Here is a 21,525-nt window from a genome sequence, read left to right as displayed (position 1 = left end):
TGGAATACACAGAGCGGATTTCTCATACATTCATCAAGGCATTTGACACCCAGAAAGTCCATTAATGAAAAGCGCATATCTTAAACAAAGATTAATCGAATGTTAAGCAGAGATCCCAGGGATTTGCCCGTGAAAGAAGTAATGCCTGTCAATCAAGAATTGCAGAGTGCGTAACCGAAGGCAGCAAACTTTGACTTCGAACCCATTTCCATGGCATGTGTGCCAATTGGGTGCGTTCTTTTTAGGCTGCCTTATCACAGTCCGCAAATAAAATGCTAAATTCTCCCCTGGGCGGGTGACCCAAAAACGGCATAGATAAAACCGCAGCCAAGAAAAATCCGAATCCGAGTCCGAGGTTCCTCCCCAGAAAGTAGACCTAGTCAGAGTTCCAGTTCGAGTTCCAATTCCGCCTCCCGCTCGGAGGGCAAACAAGATAAGCCGAATGTCGGGGCGAGGTGTTACCACCCCGGCAGCCACCTTTTGCTTGTTTTCCAAATTATTTGCATAGAAATTAGCATTTCAAAAACTCTCTTCGCTCGTATTTCCTTTTCTGCCGCCGCTCTTTTGTTTAGGTTTCGGTTTCAAATTCGGTTTCTGTTTCTGTTGCTGTTGCTGTGTTTTTTTTCGATGCGCGCGTGCTGCCCCCGGTGGAAACTATCTATGTTATGTATCTCTGCATCTCTGTCTGGCCACAGAGCAATCTGGGGATCTGGGGGGGACCTGAGGGGAAGTGGGGGGCGGTGGGGGACGGGGTACGAGCTGGAGGTGATCCGGCAATTAGCGACGCACACTCGCGCGGCGTTTGAATTAAGTGTCGAAGAGCTTTACATCTCTTTATGTATGGAATTCCGCTGAGCTAGGAAAATTTGTATTATCATCACAATGTTTTGCGTTTGTGCGTTTCCTATTCTCGACACTCACTCGCACACTTTACAGCCCCAATTTGCGGAATAATGGATATTAAACGTTTTTCGGCTTCCAGATTATTTGGGGAAGGCTGCCGAGTATCTCGCAGTCGCAAGTCTCTATAAAACCGAGCACGACGAGATCTCGCCAAGAAGTGCTAATCACTTGGCTCAATAAATCTGCCTTACAGTTTAAACATATGGGATGGAAAGCAGGGGTTCAAGAAAAATTTATAAGGCAGAGGCCGGGACAGAGCGTTAGATAGATACGAATACGAAACGATTACGAATACGAATATCTAGCAGATAGCCGGCGTGTTCATGGGCATGGGTTAGCCTCAGAACCCCCACCCCCACCCCCAACCCACTTTCCCTCCCCCTTGCCCCATCGTTCAGTGGGGTAGGCATGGTGTGTGGGGTGTATCTGATATCTGGGCAGAGTCTGCTGCTGTTGGGCAGATAACGATGTGCGACGCAACTGCTGCACGGAGCGAAAAACCATATCACTTGATGTTCCCAGGTGGGATATCTATTTGCATTGCTTGTATCGTATTGCCTGCCAACCCACCAAAACAATAACCAGGTAAAGAGTCTCTGTGCAAAAGAAGTCGGAAGTAAAGCCCTTAGCTCTTCCCAAGAATGTAGAGACGATCGCACCCGTTTTTGTTTCCGTGCAGAGGAGGGGTCGGCGCGCGTGTATTTGCAGATACTTTTGTATCTCTGCGATACACAAAGCGAATTCGAAATTAGTCCGAAAAAATAGTGTGCTCCGGTGGCTCCTGCTTATCTGCCAGGGGCAGCAAACAAAAACAGAGCAAACAAAGCGATGCGATAGACAGCGATGGATGGCTTTTCCCCACCCCGCGGCCTTGCTCACCTTCAGCTTGTGGATTTCCCGGTGCAGCTTGACCAGCTCGCTCTCCCTGCTCCGCACCATCTCCCGCAGCGCCTGCACGTCCTTCGTCAGACTGCTGACAATCGCCTCCCGCTCCCGGTCGGTCATCATCGCTTGGGCCATCTCGACCTCTGTCTCGATCTGTGTGGTGGACCAGGGGCACTAAGCGCCACTCTTCGGTTTGCAATCTCTGGAATCTCTGTTCTAAGGCTTCTCGTCTCGGGTTATTCCATCCAGGCGGAGATGCTCCTCCGCTGCGAAAAGCTGGAGGTTTGCTTGCGCGCGCGATTCATTAGCGACTGCCATCAGGCGGCGATCGACGCGGCGTATACGTGATTTATCGGAGAGCCCCAAAGAGAACCCGCAACCAAAAGAGCGGCCAGAAGAGCGATCTCGGCTTATCGCCAGAGTAAACCACAAACGAATGGAGGCCATTGCATACTTTTGCCGAAAGTGGTTCGAAAATTACTCTTCCTTCGCTTTGCAGAAGCAAACTGAATTAGCTACCATAATAATTTTAAATATTAAAACAACAAAATTTCTAAAAATAGAAAAAATGGAAATGAATGGGTAGGGGCGGCGGCAGCCAATAAGGGCGATTTAATTTGCCTTTACGGCTGCTCGAAAACAAAGCCCAGCCACAAAAGCCGGGCGTAATTTGATGATGACAGGCAACGCGACATCCACGGGCGGTCGAAAGGGCTGGTGACGGGTCAGAAGGTCTAGGAGGGGGTGGGGGGGTTAGAAGGGCCAGGAAGTGACAGGGCAAGGACATCTGCGATGGGGGAGCCAGAGCGTGCAGAAAGCGTAAAAATGAAAACGAAAATGCGAAATGGCAGCCAGTAGATATGAAAGGGAAAGCCAGCCAAGGAGGAGTAGACGACTGGGGAATCGGATAGTGGCCGCAAGGTAACCAGGATCCAGAAATCTGACAAACATTTCGGCACCCGACTACAGGAAAAACTCACTTAATTAACTATCAATTTTTTCTACCCTCCAGTTAGTGCAACCGAAATGAAGTTCATATTTGCCGAACTAAATTAAAAAAAGTAAATCTAAGGGAGAAATTGAATTATGAATCATTCTGAAGGGAAGCTCCCGCTCAACTTTAATATTTCATTACAGCTCTCAAAAGTTTAGTTTAGGGCGACGTTAAGTTTAAGAGCTTACGGAATAGTATTCATTACCAGCAGTAAAGTCCCTGACAGAACGAATTGGACAATTTATTGGTGTAATCTCATTCCTGATTGCTTACTTTAAGTAGAAACTTAAATTTATGTGCACTCTTTTCATGCTTATTTATCATTGCATACGCTTCTGGCTGGGGAGCAGCTGAAATTAAATGCTGGAGTTCGAGCCAGAGGAGTTTCGCTGTACTCTTGTCCTGATGGCTGGCGTCAAAATAAAATGGCTTTACAGCCGTAATAGAATTATAGTGGCCAACTATGAGGCGAGCCTTAAACACGAAGAGCGGAACGTTTTGGCTTGGCCCTTTTCGGTGTCTGCTTAATGCAAGTGGAAAATAAAACGAAATCGAGCAACGAGTTTCGCTCTTTCGCTGTTTCGCTGGCGGTGGCCCCCATTTAATGGAGTCGCGTATTAAACTGCAGACAGTGATATATTCGGGATGTGCAAAAAATGGAGGAAAATCTAGCGAAGGGAGGAATTGCGGAGAACATGACAGCCATCGGGCCGAAGAGCTCCCCTCCGAAATCACGGGAAAGGACGCGGAGCAGAGGGATTACCCGCCGAGCTTCGAAAGGCAAAGGCAGCGGGTTACACACGGCGTATGCGCAATGACGCAGCAAATGATCTATTAAAGCACTGCCTCCAGTGGAGCCAAGATAAATTACCTACGAGGTGAGCAGGAGGACCAGCAGGAACAGTAACACTAACAGGAACAGGGATGAGCTGCTCAAAACTCTGACATGCTGCGGTAATTATCTGCAGGGGCTGGGACACCAAAGAGCCCCGCCCGAGCTGCCAATCCGGCCCCTGAGCTCCCATATTGACCCCCGCGGTTGCAGCCACAGGATCCTGGGTGAAGAGCTCAAAGAGCAGGGGAGGGAGAAGGCTGGGGGGCAGCAACTAAACGTCAATCCAGCCGAGCCAGCTAATTAATGGACTCTAATTTCTGATGGCTGGAAACCGGAAGGGGAGTGGGAATAATGGTGATTCCGCTGATGACGAGGTGGGCTTATCATAAAAGTTTGTCCCGCATAAGAAACAGAAGCGGGAGCTTTGGAATCTGGATTGGGAAATCCTTTATTGGGGAATGAAAATTAAAATCAAAGGAATCCCACTAAATAATAGTTCTAAGCTTGCGAGAATTTAGTTTCCTGATGACATGTAATTGCGATTGAACCATTTAAGCCTTCCCCACTCTCAAAGGTAAATAAGAGTTATTCCTAATGCAGAGTGCAGTCACGTTGGCTCTCGCAGAGTGTTGTAAAGCAGGGATTATCGGATCACAGGAAAGGGGATTGTAGGATTGTGGGTTTGCGGGCTGCCAATATTTGCATAATAGATATCGCATGTCACACATTTCACGGAGGTGATTACAGCTGCCGAAGGCCAGAGGGCCAGGACTCGCTTTGCATTCCTGCGGCTGTCTGTCAGGGGAAAAGCCGGAACCGAAGGCAAAGCGCTGGAAAACAAAAGCAAAGCGAGACAAAGCCAAAACAAATGCGATTGACGGGCATAAAAAGGAAGAGCTCGAATCAAGGGGCAATCTGCGGTTATGAGCGGGTCCCCATAAACACATCTCCGCAAAACCCCTCATATGCATACAGATCGTTTGTGGACGGGGCTTAAGCAGGCTTTTCCTGCGAATACTATCAACGTGACGCCGCAAGGACGCAGGAGCCACAAAACAGTGGAGCGTACGCAAAGAAATCGGCACGAGGCGACAATGGAACTCAGAGAGATAAACAAAACCCCATTTCGTGCGTTATTTTATGCCAGTTCGAAACCCGTAGACCCGTTGACGACCACGTGGGCAATCCAACTGGAAACCCGTGATTTGTTGCGAGGACACAATGCCCGAAAGCGATTCCCCCGGGATCGGGGCCATATCTTATCGCCTTATCAACACAACATAACATTTCGTTCGTGTAGTTATTCAATTAAAATCGGCTGCCGGGAGGAGGCCAAAGTGCACGCCGGGGATTAATTCGAGGCACTCCGGACCAGGTGGCCCTTGTAAATGCCCCCCCAGTCCACTGGCCAGCTCGCAATCTCCACCAGCAGCCATTATCATTGGCTTTGACCGGGCTCTTTACCCGGGGCTCCACCTGCCATGCAGCCCATTTATTCCGGGCTTTTGTTGTTCGCTTCTTGTGTTCACACTCGTACCTCTGTTATTGCCCTTGTGCTACCCTCTAATCGCACAAAAGAGGGTGGTTTAGAATAGCTTAAAGGGAGAATCATTTAAGGGGAGGTAAAACCAAACAGTTCAAGAATTGTTAGCCATCCTTATCATCTCAAATAATCGAACAGTTCTTAGCTCATTGACTAAGTACTTGAGGTACTTTGCCGTCGACTCCTTCCACTTGAGCTGCCAATTTCACCGTTCGGGGTTCGTTTTTTGTGCGCTTTATCTCCGGCAAAACAAATGTAACATGTTCGCTTTGGCCCGAAAACCCTGGCATAATAAACCATCAGAAGACAATGCATCATGTGCTGGCCAGCAGAATGCCGAATAATTTCATAAGCGGCTAATTTCGTAGTTTCTGTGCCGGTTGCATTTTCACGCTCGATGGAAGGGGAATTACCTGTCAAGCGTAGGAGGGCAAAGGGCAAATTAATGAAAAGTTCCATTACTTGAAAGCCGAGAACAGCAAAAACTTTTCACTTTGACCGGTTTCTCGGTCGCATAATAAAAAGTGTTCCGAGGAAATGTTTTTTAAGATGCAATCTTGCTCAAGCACGCCCCTTCCACTCTGCCACCCGTATTCTCCATCCACTTGGCCATCCTTATGCATAGTTGGCGTGCTTCTCGTCCTTTTTCCCCATGTCCGAGAGGAAAGAGCAACGAAATTTGTTGCAGATAAATTTAGATTTTCCGAATGGATTCGGTAGAAAGCAGGGACACCTGAAGAAATCGGAAGGATGGGAAGTCATAGACTCACCTTGTATCCGAAACAGGAGTGGGAGATCCTAATTTTAATGTTGAAAACCCAAAGAACTACTCCACTAGCAGTATGACAAAACAACCAGCGACGTGGCAACCCACACTTTCTCTGAGTGTACGAGGCAGTTTGGCAAAGTGGCCAAGCTACCATCGAGGATGGTGATGGCTGCCTCGTGCGTGTTTGTGAAGTTTTGCAAATTGCTCGCACACACACTCGCCAGTGGACAATGATAGATTAGCCCTCCCAGCCCTCATTTTCCGAGCTTTTTCTCGTTTTGGACTTTTTCGTATGCGCTCGGGAAAACTTCAATTGGCAGTGCCAACATTTCTTACAACAAAATTAAACTGTAATTGAAAAAGTCAATTAAAAAGTTTCTCATTTTGTTCTCAATGAGCGCAGTCAGACATCCTTCCACGCCCACTCGCATCCCTTAAAATGATGTTTGCAACAGAACTTGCCGCCTGAGGGCTTGCAGCGAACGGGAAGGAGCAAAAAGAATGCAAAACCCATGGAGAAAGCGAAACTTTCTCCACCGCCTCCGCCCGACCCCGCAACCCTTCCGCTTGATCCCTGCGGACTTGTGGATTGAGCCTTTATTCGGATGGCAAAGTGTCAATTAGCGTGCCGTTCCTTGAATCCCGCAGATGCGCAAACTACGGCTGAAATGCTTTCAGCAGATGCGAAAGAGAGATTTCAACAACTGATTTTTTTTTGTACAAAAGAATGTTCAAGCACCGCTGTTATAACTTACTCGAATTGCTATTAGTAGCAGAAAATCGCTAACAATTTATAGAAGAATTAAATTAGATTAAGCCTGGTTCTTTCACAATTTGCCACAAAAGTTCGCATTTGCAAATGAAACAATAAATTGAGGCACACAGGAGGCTGCAATATTGGCAATACAATCAAACTGGTGCCTCAAAAATGCAGTTAAAATAAGAAACTCTCAGAAACTCTCTCTATTTTGACAGACACAAGAGATTCGATTTGGTTTTGGATGAGTTTTTGTCCGGTACTCGAAAACCATAAATAAATTCCCCCGATTGAACGCGAAGTGCAATGAAAAAATACCACAAGCAAACTGTGAAAGAAAAATACAATGAAATATTTCAGCAGTAATTGGATTTTGGATGGAATCGTTGGGCAGATACTCTCCTTTCGCACAGACACCTAATGATTGGAGAATGATTTGTCGAACATAATGCTATTTACATTTCAAAATGCTATAAATAACCTTCGTCCTGTCAACAATTTATGTTTCGAAATTGTCGCTTATCAGGCGAATATTTAGCACGTTCGCCAGCATTTTAAAGCGGACGTAGATGGATCTATTCAGGCCGGAAGGGTACTGCCCGACAGCCCTGCTTTGCCACCCGTCAGGCAACCTTTATTTAAAAATGCAACAAGCAACACTCAACTTTTTGCCTCTGTTTCGCAGCGCAAATCGATAGAAGCAAACAGAAAGCGTTTGCAGGCCAAAAAAGGAGGCGGAGTGAGGAAACTGGCAGCCAAAAATGCCAAACAAATTGATTGGAATCGAAAACGAAACGCAAACGAAAACGATTCGAATGATTGACTGGCTGGCTGACTGGCTGACTGACTGACTGATGGATCGGCGGACCAAAGGACGACTGGACGGCGGACGAAATATGATGGCTTATGGACTGCTGAAATGTAACCAAAAAGGGGAAAGCTCACGGCTCTGATTGCACACGTCGGGGCCCACCTTCAATTTGGGGCTCGAAAACATTTTAGCCAGGAATTTAATTTGATTGCCCCGCTCATGAATGAATGATTGGATGAGCAAACAGGACAAACGGCGTGCGCCGTTTTTTGACAAATGCAATTACGCAACGGGCTGCAACGCAAGTTTGTGCAGCCTGCGATTGTTGTTGCTGCTCAGTCATCGAAAATGCATTTGCCATTATTTGCTGGACGTCGCCCGAGGAGACTTCCGCCGCCATTCAAATCGAATATCGCCTCCTCGCAGAGAATCGGGGAAAATCCAGCTGAATCACATCGAATTGAATGCACGGACGTCGCCCGCCCGCCTTCCCCGTCCCTCAGTCGCTTTTCCGGTGCACTAAGAATCGCAATTTATATCTAAATAAATTCAAGGATACATTCCTTTTAAATAAATAAAATAAACATTTTCTTTTCTATGTAAATGGCCTAGGTAAGAGATAATCCGAAAAATCATTTCAGTGCAAAAGAAAAAGAAAATACTTAAAACATCTTACTATTAAATAATCTACTAAATAACTCAACAAGTGCACCCGTTTTTATCGCCGTGCAGTCTTCACAATGACAACGGAGGTGAAGGCAAACCCGCAGCTCACAATGAAACTCGTGGAATCGACGAGTCGACAACTCGACGTGTTTATTCACTGCATTTCCTGTTGATATTCAACAAATGTCAGCCGCGCCTCCGCTCCCTCTATTTTAGCAGCCTCCGAGTTTCTGGAGGAAACAGGAAACGCATTTGCAGCGCTTTGCCAGGACACTCTGCCGAGGACGAGGGGAACAGCCTGGAGCCGCATTGATATTTGCAATTGTTGTTGCGGGTGGCAAGTCGCCTTGCGACACCAATCCGCAGACCCTTTGAGGCTCCAACTAGTGCTCCGTGTGGTGTTGAAAGGGAGAGCCTGATTCTCTTTTCTTTTAAAGAACTTTCAAGCTTCAATTTTGCCCAAAACATGATGACGACTTTTTAAACAAAATACTGACGAGTGGAAAATTCCCAAATACCCTTTATATTTATTGACTCAACCAAATGCGCTCCTCCCCAGTTTTTCCCCCGCTCAAGGCCAATTCCGTTCGCTGCGAGAATAAATTAAATTTTCATAAATATTTCTCGTTCTTGGCAGTTGAAGTTGAAAGGCTCCGATGCAATTGTCGTCATCGTCAGCGCCATCGCCTTGCTCCGTGCGGTTCCCCATTTCACTTCTTGTGGGCGAACATGTGCCGCCCTCCAGCAGTGCCACGCCCACTGCAGCAGCAAGTGCGTCAGCAGGAATAAAAAGTGAGTGGAGTGAAACATAAAAAATTTAAACTAAAATGTTTTATGCATGGGCAAACCACAACAAAGCGCGTAAATGTCATTTCCTTTTGACTAAAAGGATACTTTGAAATTAAAATTGCGGTATTTTTTACACACCCGCCCAGCTGCAGTCCTGCCGGGGGCAGAACCTGCAGGCTTCCCTGCGTCCTGGTCCTGCTCCTGGCAAAAAGCGTCGGCAATGCCTTTGTTTTAGCTCCTCCCCGATCCAGCTGCTGTTTCTGTTTTGTGTGGCCATCGAGCGATTTGAGTGGTCTGCTCATGTGAGCAGCCACCAGTGGGTTAAGGCAAGTGGTTCGGGAGTGGAGAGTGGTTGGGGAGTGGTTTTCGGACACAGTGGCTAGCTAGCAACCACTCCTCGGCAAATTCGAATCAAATAAAGGCAATAGTCAGACATGAAATGTAGCAAGCTGTGCTCAGCGCTTAACTGCCGGATGGGTTGCCCAATAGTGGGAAACATTGTTAAAGTTTTATAAACTTTAATTGTGTATAATAAATAATAATTTGTTCGGCCTTTTCCGGGGGTGAAGCCTTCCCAAACAGGAGGCACATCGTGTGGAAAATGAACTTTTGCGATGACGATCCCATTGAGGTGGCAACTGCGATGGCCAATGTGCAATATTGCACAAATAGCATACTTTGTGGCTAATTACGGCTGGCAAATAGAGGGCGGAATGAAGGAGCAGAAACGATGCCTTCAGGAGGGAACTGTTTGTTGTTCACACAACTGCACAGTGGGTGCGAAAAGGAACTGACACCTCTCCTTGTTCTCCTGATTGGCCTTCCAATTAGCCTTTTTTGCGAGCCCAAATTAAAGGGGGTTCCAATTAAGGAGAAGGCTATTAGTCTAATGCGAATACTGTGAGCACTTATCGAAGGAACACCTTCCTCAAACGAGGCCATTCCATGTTTACTTTTCTTTCTCTACGAACACTAATGTGAAAAATAGTGATATTTCATTTTATTCAGCGTTTGAATTGGCTACTCACATTCAAGCACAAGTTCAAGCAGCAGAAAGGGGGCTGAACCACGCAGGATTCGATCCAAGGACTGCTTTCCACCAGGAGCGGGATTCGCAACGAAACTCGTTCGCAGGGGGACAAGGGTTCCAATTATCGGCATTTTGCATTTGGAATTTGTGGCCGAGCTGGCGGAGCTTGAGTTATTGTGCCGAAAAACTTTTGGAGAACAGAACTCTCGCCTCGGCATTTGGGTTTTACACTTGGGCTCTCATCTACTTGGTCCATAAACCCTCGAAGGCTGCTCCTGAAATATTCATGCGTGAGGCGACAATTATGCCAAAGTCCTGCCAAGGGTAATGCAAATGCAACACAAAAACTGGCAAAACTCAAAGGCAACTTCACATAGTTCGTAATTCCTCGACACGCCCATTCACAGCACTCGAAAAAATGGTAGCTGCAGATGTATAATTCAGGATTTGACCTTATTAAAAATTATTATTCCGTCGTAAATATTATTAATGCTGGGTTATTGTGATAAACACAGCTTTATTATGAATGGTTGAATATTTTATCAAGGTTCTGTTTTTTCTGGCTTACTGAAAACACAATAACCTTTATTATTTCAAGGTAATTTTCCAGGCAAATCGCACCTGATGGGTGATTATTTGTCTGCGTGCATCTGCATCTTGGAGGGGATTTGGGTTTTCGAGATGGGTAATTTGCGGCTAACCTTATAAATTGCTCTGACCGCAGCACGCACATAAAACAAAGCACACAGAGACAGAAATCAACCATTCGCCGCAGGCTGCGCGCGAAGAAGGCAGGGAAAGCGGGAAAAGCGGGGAAAGCCGGGGAAAAACTTTTACGAGCCTCGCAATGAACGGCCAAAAGTTTGCTTTACGACAATTATGGCGATGGGAGGGAAAGGAGGGAGGGTGGTGCGTTTTGGGGACGACAAAGTTCAATTACGGTCAACAAATTGTTTCGCAATTTGAAAACACGTTTTCATAGTTTTTCTGGCTGCAGCTCCAGGAAAATGGGGAAAAGTCCCTGTTTAAAGCCCGCAAAAGTACGTAATGAGAAGGCACGCACAAGATTTCAGTCGTGATTTGCGCATATTGCGTAAAATTGAATTTTCAAGTAACCGAAAAGTTGCCTCAACAGCCCCAAGTGGAGGTCAGTGGGGGCGGGGGGCGTGGCACCCAAGGAGATTTCTCCATTGAAGTCCCCAAATGAGTTTGTGCACTGTGGAGATGACAGCGTGATTCGACACTCGATGACTAGAATTTAAGGTTGATTTTAAATGAATCTTTGCTATATTTTTTCAATATTTCAGTAAACGAAAATATCGGGCTCGATTAACCTTAAGTCTAATGGATCGTTAGATGTGGTCACCCAAATTGATTCCATCCCACCTAAGCGAAATCACATTTCCATCTTCCGTGTCCTGTGGAGGTCCTCCGAGGGACAGTTGAAGTTGGTCGAGCACTCAAAGACTGATGTGTTTACATGTTGAGCCATCTGGCTCCCTGGGAGTCGTCCGAATCGCCCGGATTCCCATCCCCGCCATCTCGGATTGGTCCGCACTCACTATTTGCTCAGGCTTAATTGTGGGTGGACTGGGATATATCCGAGGAACTGGTAACTGGGAACTGGGAAGTGAGTTCCAGGGAAACATCCAGGCTTACACCACTAAGATCTGGCGTGCCGTAGAATAATATTTCTCCGCTCGGAGGCTCCGAGCTGGCCACTCCGCCCCCAGAAGATGCAACTACTGCTGCCGGCTATTCTTGGCTGCTCTGTATCCTCGTGCTGTTGTGCCGGCATTATTATTTTCAGGGAACACGTTTAATTCCATTTGAAATTCATGAGCTGCATCTTCCGGCGAGGAGAGCGAAAGACCCTTAAAGCTGCAATTGAATTCGCGTCGCGCCGTCGAATAGCTTTATTCCGGTCTGGCGCAAAATTCAATTTGGGGTAGCTCTTTTAATATGCGGCATCTTAGGCATTGTTTTCCATTTCCATCTGCTAAGCGGCTTTCTCCGTCCTTCAGGTGGTTTCCGCTCCTGCTCCGTGTTTCGTGTTCTGCGCTCTCCTGGCTTCCCGGCGTTGCCCAGCTGAGCGGCAGTTTTAATTTAATATTCATAAGCAGCAGTTAATGAAAAACACTTCAAGTCAAAGGGGAGGGACATGTGTGACGGGGCAGCAATTTCGGGCCGTATTATGCTGTTGCGTTTGTAATAAAATGTCAAATATGTTTGACGCACTTCAACCGCAGCACAACCTCCGCCCCCAACCCGGAACCCAGAAACCCAGGACTCCGCACTCGAGGACGCTCGAGGACCCTCAGGCCATCGGGGAAAAGGTTAGTGACAGGCGCGAGGCCAACAACAATGCCGCCGAATGGGTCTGCGACAACGTCGATATGGCCGACGTAATATGGCAGGTAAAACGGCAGTTCCCGGCTTCAGTTTCACATCGCAGCTGCCGGGGAACCCGATTCCCCCAGCTGATGCCTCAGATACCCTGTCCTTCGAACGGCATGCTACATGCTCCATAAGAAGATTTGCACAGTAAGCTACTCTACTCACTTCTCAGCAGAGTAAAGTAGCCTAAGCCTCGGAACTAATAAGCGTCGTTGAATTATTGAATCGAGTTTGACTAATTGCTTTTCGGTATTAAAGTAGAAATTTATTAAATTATTGATTAGCGCACTACTACCCAAATGGCAGCTTAATCTAATCCAACTACATTTTAAGTTTGAACAATTGGTCTAATAATACTTAGAACTAAGATAACAGAAAGACAATTTAGGAAATACGGTAGTTTAAAACATATAAAGCAGAAATATAAAATTAAATTATTAAATTATTAGGTCAAAACCCGGTCAGGCAGGTCTTGAGGGTGGTGTCGCTTCAGTCTTCTTCTCGTTCTTGTTCGTGGGTCTGCATTGTTAATGACAGCTGTGCCAAGCTTCCTTGATTTTCGGTATTGCAAGGGGTATCCCGAAGTCAAACCTTCCCCGCTCGGCAGCGCTTCCTCTGTTATTGTTATTAGCATTAAACGTGTACGTGAGACCGAAGGCCAATCTTAAAGAGCCACACTAACCGAAAGAGGGCCAAAATGTAGGAAGGGTTGGGGAGCGGGGAGCGAGTCGGTCTATCGATTTCCTAGCCTCGCATTTTTCACCTTTCAATCGAAGACAAAGGCGCTGCACGCCATTTGTTGTGGCCGCAATGAGATATAGCCCAGATATCTGGGGAGAGGACGTTGCATGCTGCTTGACAAGTGAGAGGAGGACGCCGGGAGGAGAGGTGAGGGGAAGGAGGAGGGGAATGGCAGACCTTGTCCCTGCAGCTTTTCAGTCAGCCAGTCGAGCAGCAAAGCAGTCAATAAAAGTCCACTTACATTTCTGCCGACATCTCAATTATTTTCCTTTCTCTCACACGGGGACAATGAAAAGGGAAGCTCCGGGGACAATCCTTCACCGAGGGAATCCCCTTTAAAGACCTCCAAGAATCCGGTCCACCGTGCCTGCTTTTGACACCGGCAAATATTGCCAACAATGATAATTTAAATTAAATTTTACCGAGGTAATCAAAATCACAGGTAAGGGAAATTCATAAATATTCCACACATTCCTTAGAGATTTCCCGCATTAAGAAGCCAAAAGGGAAAACACTTCCATTGATTAATTAACCGCGTTTTAAAGAAAATTACATAAATAAATAATTACACGACGAATGTTCAATTGATTGCAAAATGGAAAAGGTGCAAGAGTCAATGCGAAATCTTAATTGGCACTAAGATGAAAATTAAATAAATAAGTAATGGGTCTCAAAAGCTGTGTAAACCTGATTTAAGACCGCAAAGTGTTAGTTCGACTTGAGGCAGAGCTTTATGTCCGATAAATTGACTCTCGAAGAATCAAACGATATAATGGATTAACGAATCGAGTAAACGAGACGGGTCCCAAATAGGAAATGGGAAAGGCAACCAGAAATGGGACAAAACGACTCCCCTGAGGAGCTCCAATTAAGCAAAGGAAAACGGACAAACATTACGGCGAAATCGCTTTATTTTTGAAGTTGTTCGAAAACACTCGAAATGAACAAACCCATTTGAGCAACTTAAGATGATTACGGGTCTGTTTTGAGCCGGGAAACGACAATGCCAAACAATTCATTTGGCGAGCGGATTTCATTCGCCTCGCTGCGAAAAAAGGAAGGCAAGTGGAGAGTTCCAGGGGAGGGGATTAAGGAGCAAGACGGAGAATCCCGTCAAGCTGGCATAATCTGCGCTCCGCTTGCTTATTTGCATAAAATAATTGAAAGGCGAAATTTAAAAGAATCAACAAAGGCGCCAAAGCCGGCAAAGGCGGGGAAACGGAGGAAAACCCGCGAGAAACGCACTCGAGAAAATCCCCAGAAAAGGAAAATTTCCGAACAAAGGCGCCCGGTCAAGTGAGCCGGACTGCACCTCGGAGTGCACTAATTACGCCGGATGCAAGGCCTCCGGCCGGCTGCCCTACACTGACAGAAATAGGGGGTTCTTGCAGAGGAAATAGGTTTCATTAAGGAAGAGAAAATTCCAGGTTTCCAGATTCAGATTGGAGCCACCAACCATCCTATACTTTGAGCATAAAACACCTTTTTCAACTTCAAATGACAAATGACAGATGGAAATGCCAGTGCGATCCTGAAGAGAAGTATCTCATTACCAGAGTGCGAACACTGCACCATTTTAATCATCACCACTCCTGATTCTCGGCCACGACAACTGGCTCCACTTTGCTTTCCGCTTGTTTAATTGGATTCGCGCCGGGAGAACCTTGTTGTTCCTCAGCGGGAATCACGATTGTTTCCTTCTGCCGATTGACTAATTGCCGGGAGGACATGGACCTCCTCCCAGGGGCAGGGGATCCTCACAAGTGTCGTGGCCAATCATTCACTTATTCACTTTGCCAACGATGCGAATCGAATTTGATTCGATTATACGGCCCCGTCAGGGATTCCCATTCCGATTCAGAACCCGATTCTGCCGTGCAATTAGTTGCAAAGAGGCACTCGGAGCCGGGATGCAAAGGGGGAATTCAATTGTCGATGCAATCTTCGACAACCAATTGAATGGAATTAAATCCGGCACACTGTGCAATAATATTAACCCGACTACACGTGTCCATCCAACGCTCGTTACGTCCGTCGTCGCTCATAATTGAGTTAACTTGGGGGCGTTCGACCCAGTGGGTGGTGCAATCACCGCACCCAACCACCCAACCACCCACTTCCCCTTTCCGTGGTGTCGTTTAATTGACAGCGACGTATTAAAATGGAATGCCGGTGATGGACAGCGGATGGAGACGTCGTGGCGATGCACGAATGCGATTTAATTGCAACGTTTAAGGCTCCCGTGAAAGCTGGATTTCCACTCCGTGATCAGCAATGCTCTGCTTGATTTTTCCGGCTAAAAAGTATTTATAAAGTGGATCTGCAAGCCGTCTTCCATTTCCTGTTTCTACCTTCCTTTAACGTTCTATAATTTTGTATATATTTGATCAAGTCACTCCACAGTGAGCAACACTGATTCCGGCTGCCTGACAATTGTCGTTTCATCAACTTAATTGAATCCGCCGCCCAACAACAGCTCAAGGATGGATTCTCGCGAGTCGGGATGCAGGTGGAAATGGAGATGGGAGCTGGTAAATCTGGTGTCAGCCAGGTATTGCTTACTCAGTAAGACGCAGGCGGAAACCTTTGTAATTTAAATTCCCTGTCGGGAGCGCTGATGCGGCTCCTCCGCGGGGAGACCTCCACCAAAATAAACGCGAGCGTCAGGTAAACGACATAACGCATACTTTTTTAATTATGCAAAGAGCCGGGAGTCTCCGGGAAGTCGGGAAGCCGGGAAGCCGGGAGCGGAAGGAGCTGATTGATAGCCGACAACAGCCGGCTGCTAACGAAACAATTGATGGGGACCGACCGGCGGTGAAAGTGATGCTGACTGGGCCCACTCCCGCCTCCCTCCTTTCTCATCCTTCCCCCCTCAGCCCGCTTTTACCACCTGAGGAGTAAATCTGGCCAAGCCCGCTAATCGCTTACAGTCGCCGGATTCGCAGGATTCCCCTGCCCCGCAGTCTCCCCAAAGAACTATCGATGTCGCGTACTTTCCGTAAACGACAACAGCAGGCATTAAACTCATTGGAGAGCTCCCGCCTCATCCTCATCCTCCTCCTCCTCCGCAAGCTCCTTTCCGGAATCCTTAAGCTCTTTGCACAAAGGAGCCTTTAAATTACTTTAACAATCCGTTTGAGGCAAACGCGATTAAGTGCCAGGAAATGGACGGAAGTCCATTTAAAAATGTGAAAGCTTTTCCAGCGAATCAATATTTTACAGTTTATCTCTGGCAACCACTATTGTTATCAACATATTCCTTTAGTGCCAACTACCTTTAGGAAAACATGATGGAATTTATTAATTACTCTGTGAGGATAATGTAATTTACAATTAGTTCAAAGTAATACAACTTTTTATCGGCATAAATTACTTTTCTCGATTAATCGGTTGTGACGTGTTCATCGACTTTGATTGCGAGTTTGGTTTGCGATAACATTCGGCTGTCCAATCGCATTCGATAATCCAACTTCATAGCTCCGAACTTTAATTTATATTTAATTCTCTCAATTTTCACGGGGAACGCTATCGACGGAATTCGATTTGCCGCAAGGACTCTGCCAGGTCCACCCATTCCCGAACATTCATTGCTTTTTCCGGCAGCTGCTGACAAGTTTCGAATTTCCTGGCGCTCCAATAATAATAACCGGCACTCTCCTTCGAACGGAGGGGGAATAAAGCCTTGGCGGTGTGGCGGTGATGCATGGCTCCGAACGGCGGATCCTTCCCCTCCAGGACTCCCGATTCCCGTTTCCCGATACCCAGACTTAGAGCCTTGGCTTCCTAAGTCCGCACACATCGCTGCACATTTATTTCCGGCAAATTAGGCTCAGCACGGTCGGGAAGCCCACGCCTTCGTTCCCGGACAATCCAAAGCAGTTTTCCGTCTTGCAAGCCGCTTTGCGATTCAAACTCGACGTTGCTCATACGCCCCGACGGCCCAGATGACCCAGATGACCCAGACGACCCCGAAAGCAACCGTTGTCAATGCGAAAACATGAAAATGATAACGGACAATTTATTGAAGCGCTACAGATACACATTGGGCCGGTCAAGAGTAGGCAACGCAATTCCAGAAGCGGCGAGATACGGCCGGCAAATGCGAATGGCCACGATTATTATGATTTGTCGATTCCCGTCCACTGCCGCCTTTCCGCCCATATTTTTGCGGGATATCAATGCGAGCTTGTTTATTTGCCCTGCACACAGAGAGAAATGCAGGGCTCCAAGGAAATTCCGCCTTTCGCAGCCTGACAAATGGGAGTGGGACGCCCAAAAGCGAATCTGTTTAGCATGTCTTTGATTTCCCGCGCACTCTGCGGAGTCTGGCGGGGGAGGCAATCCCTCAGTCCGGAATGCGGAGTGGGGTCACCCACCTTGGCTGCTTTTTTCGGCAGATGGCAGGGAAGGGTCTGCGTTCCCAGGACCCCGACTTCAACAGCTTAGCAGCCCGTGTCAATGGCTCAGTGCGTGAGAATTTGTTGCCCTGCGAGCTTAGAGGGCGGAAAGCGACGCAGGAGACGGAAGAGGCGGAACGGAGGGCGACAGGTGGAGGAGCTCACCTGGGCCACATACATCACCGGGACCCTCCGATCCATGTTTAGTAGACAGTTTTATTTACGCTGATGGTCATAAATATTTGAATTACAATATAATATTTAAGCCCAAGCCAGCTTGAGTCTAGGGCTAGGGGTGAAAGATTTATGGCCGCCGCAAATGCGCGCCAGCCACTTAATGCATTTTAATTTATTAAGCTGTCAATCTGCAGGGCGGAACAGCCACTCCGCACTGCTATTCAGCTGCTCCAGCACGTGTGGACGGGATTTGGACGGACGGAGGGAGTCACTCGGTTTGGTGGCAAACGATTTTTCAATCTCAGCGGACACGGACGGAATTCAAGTTGACTGCATTAAAGTCACACGTTGTTGCTCTCCTCCCAAACGAATTATCCTTGTACCTTCGCAATGTTAACTTCTTTAATTTCAATCGTTATGATTTCCAATATATTTTGAGTAGTTCCATGAAATTATGTGTTAAATCAATTACATAAACTATATATATCCCTTCTTGGGCGCAAATCAGACTGAATTGCAATTCGATTTCATTGTTTCCTGTCAGTTGATAGTCTTGAGTCTTGGACGACAACCGAAGTGGTGTGCAAAATGACCAATTTCAATTAGATGTGCTGATTTGGTACGGCAAAGTTGCAACTAGGCACACACCGAAGCACACGCACATCGAAAACATCCTTGAGGAGCTACAGAGAGAAAAATTAGAAGTGCAACTAATCAACAAGTGTTTATGGAAAGGGCCAATGGGAACCGAAACCTATCCTATTGTATTACAATTTGTTCGATGTTAATCCCACTTTCTTCTCGACGATTGCCCAAACTAAAGCAAAGCTGTTCGATTTGCATTTTTCAGTTCATCCAGAGCTTGGGAATTTTTCGAGTGCCAACCCACACACGCAGAGCCAACAACCTGCCGGCTGTTTAAATATGAGCAACAGATTAAAACTTAATTTAAAGTTGACCCAGCCGGGTTTCGTGTTTCCACTTCAAGTTTAATTAATATGTTAAGCCCGCAAAGCCGCACCGGTAAACTAACCCCATCGGGCTTTCGTCTCCTGTGTTTGTTTTTTGTTTTCCCCCCAGAAATCATACCCCCGAAAAACTTGGGCAAACAAAGGGCTCGGGGGAAGAGCACATGATACTCCCGGAACGCAGACGATAAGGCACCTTGAACGGAGGCTTACATGTGTAGGCGGAGCTCGGAGTGAATGCCAATTGTCTGCCGGAGTCCTGGCCATTATGCTCGCATTTCATCTGCGTGCGCAGAGTTAATCCGCCGGGTTCGGCATTACTGCGGTTGCCATGGCCAGATATGCGCGGATATATACTGCTCATACTATATCTACTATCTGTGCATCTGCAGCTGCAGCCATGGTGCTATGCATTGTTCTAATGCGTGCTTAAAGCGCGTTTCCAGCATTTCAAACTCGTCTGCACGCCCGAGTGGCCACAGTTGCGGTCGCATAAATACTGCCACGGCAGCGGATCATCAATTGGGTTTCTGAGCTGCTCAGCAATAGCTGAATATTGGAAATATAATATTATTATGGCTTTTAAAATGAAAATAAAATCAAACTTTAACAACTAAACAAAAATGTTATGACTACATATTTCAACTGTTGAGAAACGTTACTCTTTATGGAGCATCTTGAGGATTTGAAAGTAATCCCGATCCGAGCGTCCGCTGCAGTGGCTTCCACTGCGGATGCAGCTCCCAAACAGAAACAAAGCACAAAGCGCCACTCGACAAATGCGCTGTAATTTGAGGCGACAAGTACGTAACGCGAATTTTAAATGTATTTCACGCACTGCGGCTGACGAATCGTGGTTTCCCCCCAGCCCCATTCCCTCCCCCTCCCCCTCCCGCTGTCCCCCACTAATCCCGTTAAATCCATGAAAAGTCCTCTTCAGCCTCGCCCGAAAGTGCCGTCAAGTGGTGGCTGTCGCCGCCAGCCAGGGCCCACTGTGACACGGAGAAAAAACCCAATAAACATAAAATGAATACAAGGGGAACAATTCATAAGAATTTTGCAGTTTTATATAAGTAAAGAACTTTTAATTATTGTTGTAGGGAGATTCCTTTTTAGGTAAAAGGGGCAAGTCGGTGAACTTTTTTTTTACCATCCATAGGGGTATCACCAGTTTTCTTCCGGTGCAAGTGGCGGAAGCTCAGTTTGAGCTGAAATGGAGTGCGGATACCACGTTGCTGGAACCGAATCGAATCACAAAGCACGCGGATTTCAATTAAACAGCCACGCACCGCAGAGTGTCCTTTGAATCACCTTTTTATGGCCTCCAGCGTCGCGCTTATCGGGCAGAATGAAGCAGCAATTAGAGCGAAGTGATTTATCTATCAAGGAACAGGGAAACCTCCGGGAGTGGACATGAGAGCACGCGACTTCTTGGTGAGTGAAACCAAAGCTGGGTAACTTTTCGATGGACTCACGCCACCGGATCGAGACACGCACTTCATAAGCAAATAAATAAATAACTTTTGGGGAAAAGGAAAGCGACTGCAAGGCAGCATCCGCTCTTGAAATATTTTGTTTAGGACAAACGACAAAATCCGAGCCAAAGTATAGTTATTCGGACCGGAATTTATTCAGAAATGCATGCAAAACTTTATCCGAGAATTTAGCTCTCATTTGCATATAAGTCACACCGCAAAAAGTCAACATTTACAAGTTCTTCACACCCTGCGCACGAGAATAAGAATATTAAAATCGCATTTTGCTCGAGGTGTTCGCTTTATAAAGCCATTAGGGACTGTCCGGGGGACGGAGGCAGGGGCTCTGCGGAGGAGTCCGCATGTGTCGGCCGGCATTTTAACACTTTAATCATTGAAATGCAAATTCATGGCCGAGTTTAGCAGGACATGCGTCAGGAGGCAGCAGCAGGACATGTATGTGAACACGGCCACCGACTGTCACGCCCCGAATTCTGGAGAGGACAGCTCAGGATTCGGGATTTAGCATATTTGGGACGACATGGCAAGAAAACACGCCTCTTAAATTAAAAATATTAAAATGCGCAAAATAAATATCAAAAATTAAAAAAAATAATGGTGCGGCCCGGGGATGGGATTTATGCCTTGCCTGTTTTTTTTCTACAAAGTTAGTATGGTATTAGAGACAAATATTGCACATTTTATTTATTTATTTGAACATTTTATTTTTTTTTTTTTGTGTAGTGGAACGCATTTTAAATTCAGCCTACTACAGCTGCGTTCCTTTCGGGCCCTGAAAATAACGCCGGACCCGGCAAGCGAATAAATTAACCTATATCGCATTTATATTCGGAAGTAGTGATGAAGATGAAGACCAAACCTGAATTTCACGGGAAGTGCTCCCTTTATTGCACGTAAATAAAGTCATAAAGTCATCATTACAACCGCGCCAACAAGGAGCGCGATAAAGGAGCACAAAGGACAAACTTTTGTGACTGCGATAAAAATTCGCAAATGTGCACAAATTACTCAAAACATATTAAAAACTGCGTCTCCGCCTCAACAATTTGTGCAAAACGTTGCACAAATTAAAAACCCTTCGAAGGGGCGGAGATAAAAGGAATTCCATTGTGGCAAGTTTTGTCGGCGAGCCAAAGTTTCGAAGTGGAAAATCGCAGTACAACTTTTCGCAACCGAAAAATGGAGTTCCATTGAGTGTTGCTTATTGGCAAAAAAAGTTTCCTTTGAAGATACGACATATGGAAACTTCGATAATATAGTTCGTAATAATTATCCTTGAGTTTTGCAGGAACCCATCAGAGCTGCCTGAAATGTCTACTGATCAAAAAGTCAATAAACAATTATAGCTTATCACACAAATTTTG

At 46.4% G+C, this 21,525-nt stretch overlaps 1 protein-coding gene across 2 annotated transcripts in view; it reads right to left on the bottom strand.

Moving 5' to 3' along the window:
• Positions 1-21,525, bottom strand: part of LOC108091443 (cGMP-dependent protein kinase, isozyme 1) — a 46,626-nt gene that overhangs the window by 2,675 nt on the left and 22,426 nt on the right. The window contains exon 1 of one of the 2 annotated variants that reach the window (XM_017190637.1): positions 1,783-2,080. The exons of the other annotated variant lie outside the window; for it this stretch is intronic. Within the exon in view, the coding sequence (XP_017046126.1) occupies positions 1,783-1,923 (141 nt within the window). The 5' untranslated portion in view covers positions 1,924-2,080. Of the gene's footprint in view, positions 1-1,782; positions 2,081-21,525 lie in introns of those variants that run through there. 2 annotated transcript variants of the gene reach the window in all.

This window comes from Drosophila ficusphila, unplaced genomic scaffold, assembly GCF_018152265.1.
Source record: "Drosophila ficusphila isolate 14025-0441.05 unplaced genomic scaffold, ASM1815226v1 contig_412, whole genome shotgun sequence".
Taxonomy (NCBI): domain Eukaryota; kingdom Metazoa; phylum Arthropoda; class Insecta; order Diptera; family Drosophilidae; genus Drosophila; species Drosophila ficusphila.
The sequence above is the reverse complement of the archived record's forward strand: the minus strand, read 5'-3'. Positions and strand labels throughout refer to the sequence as shown.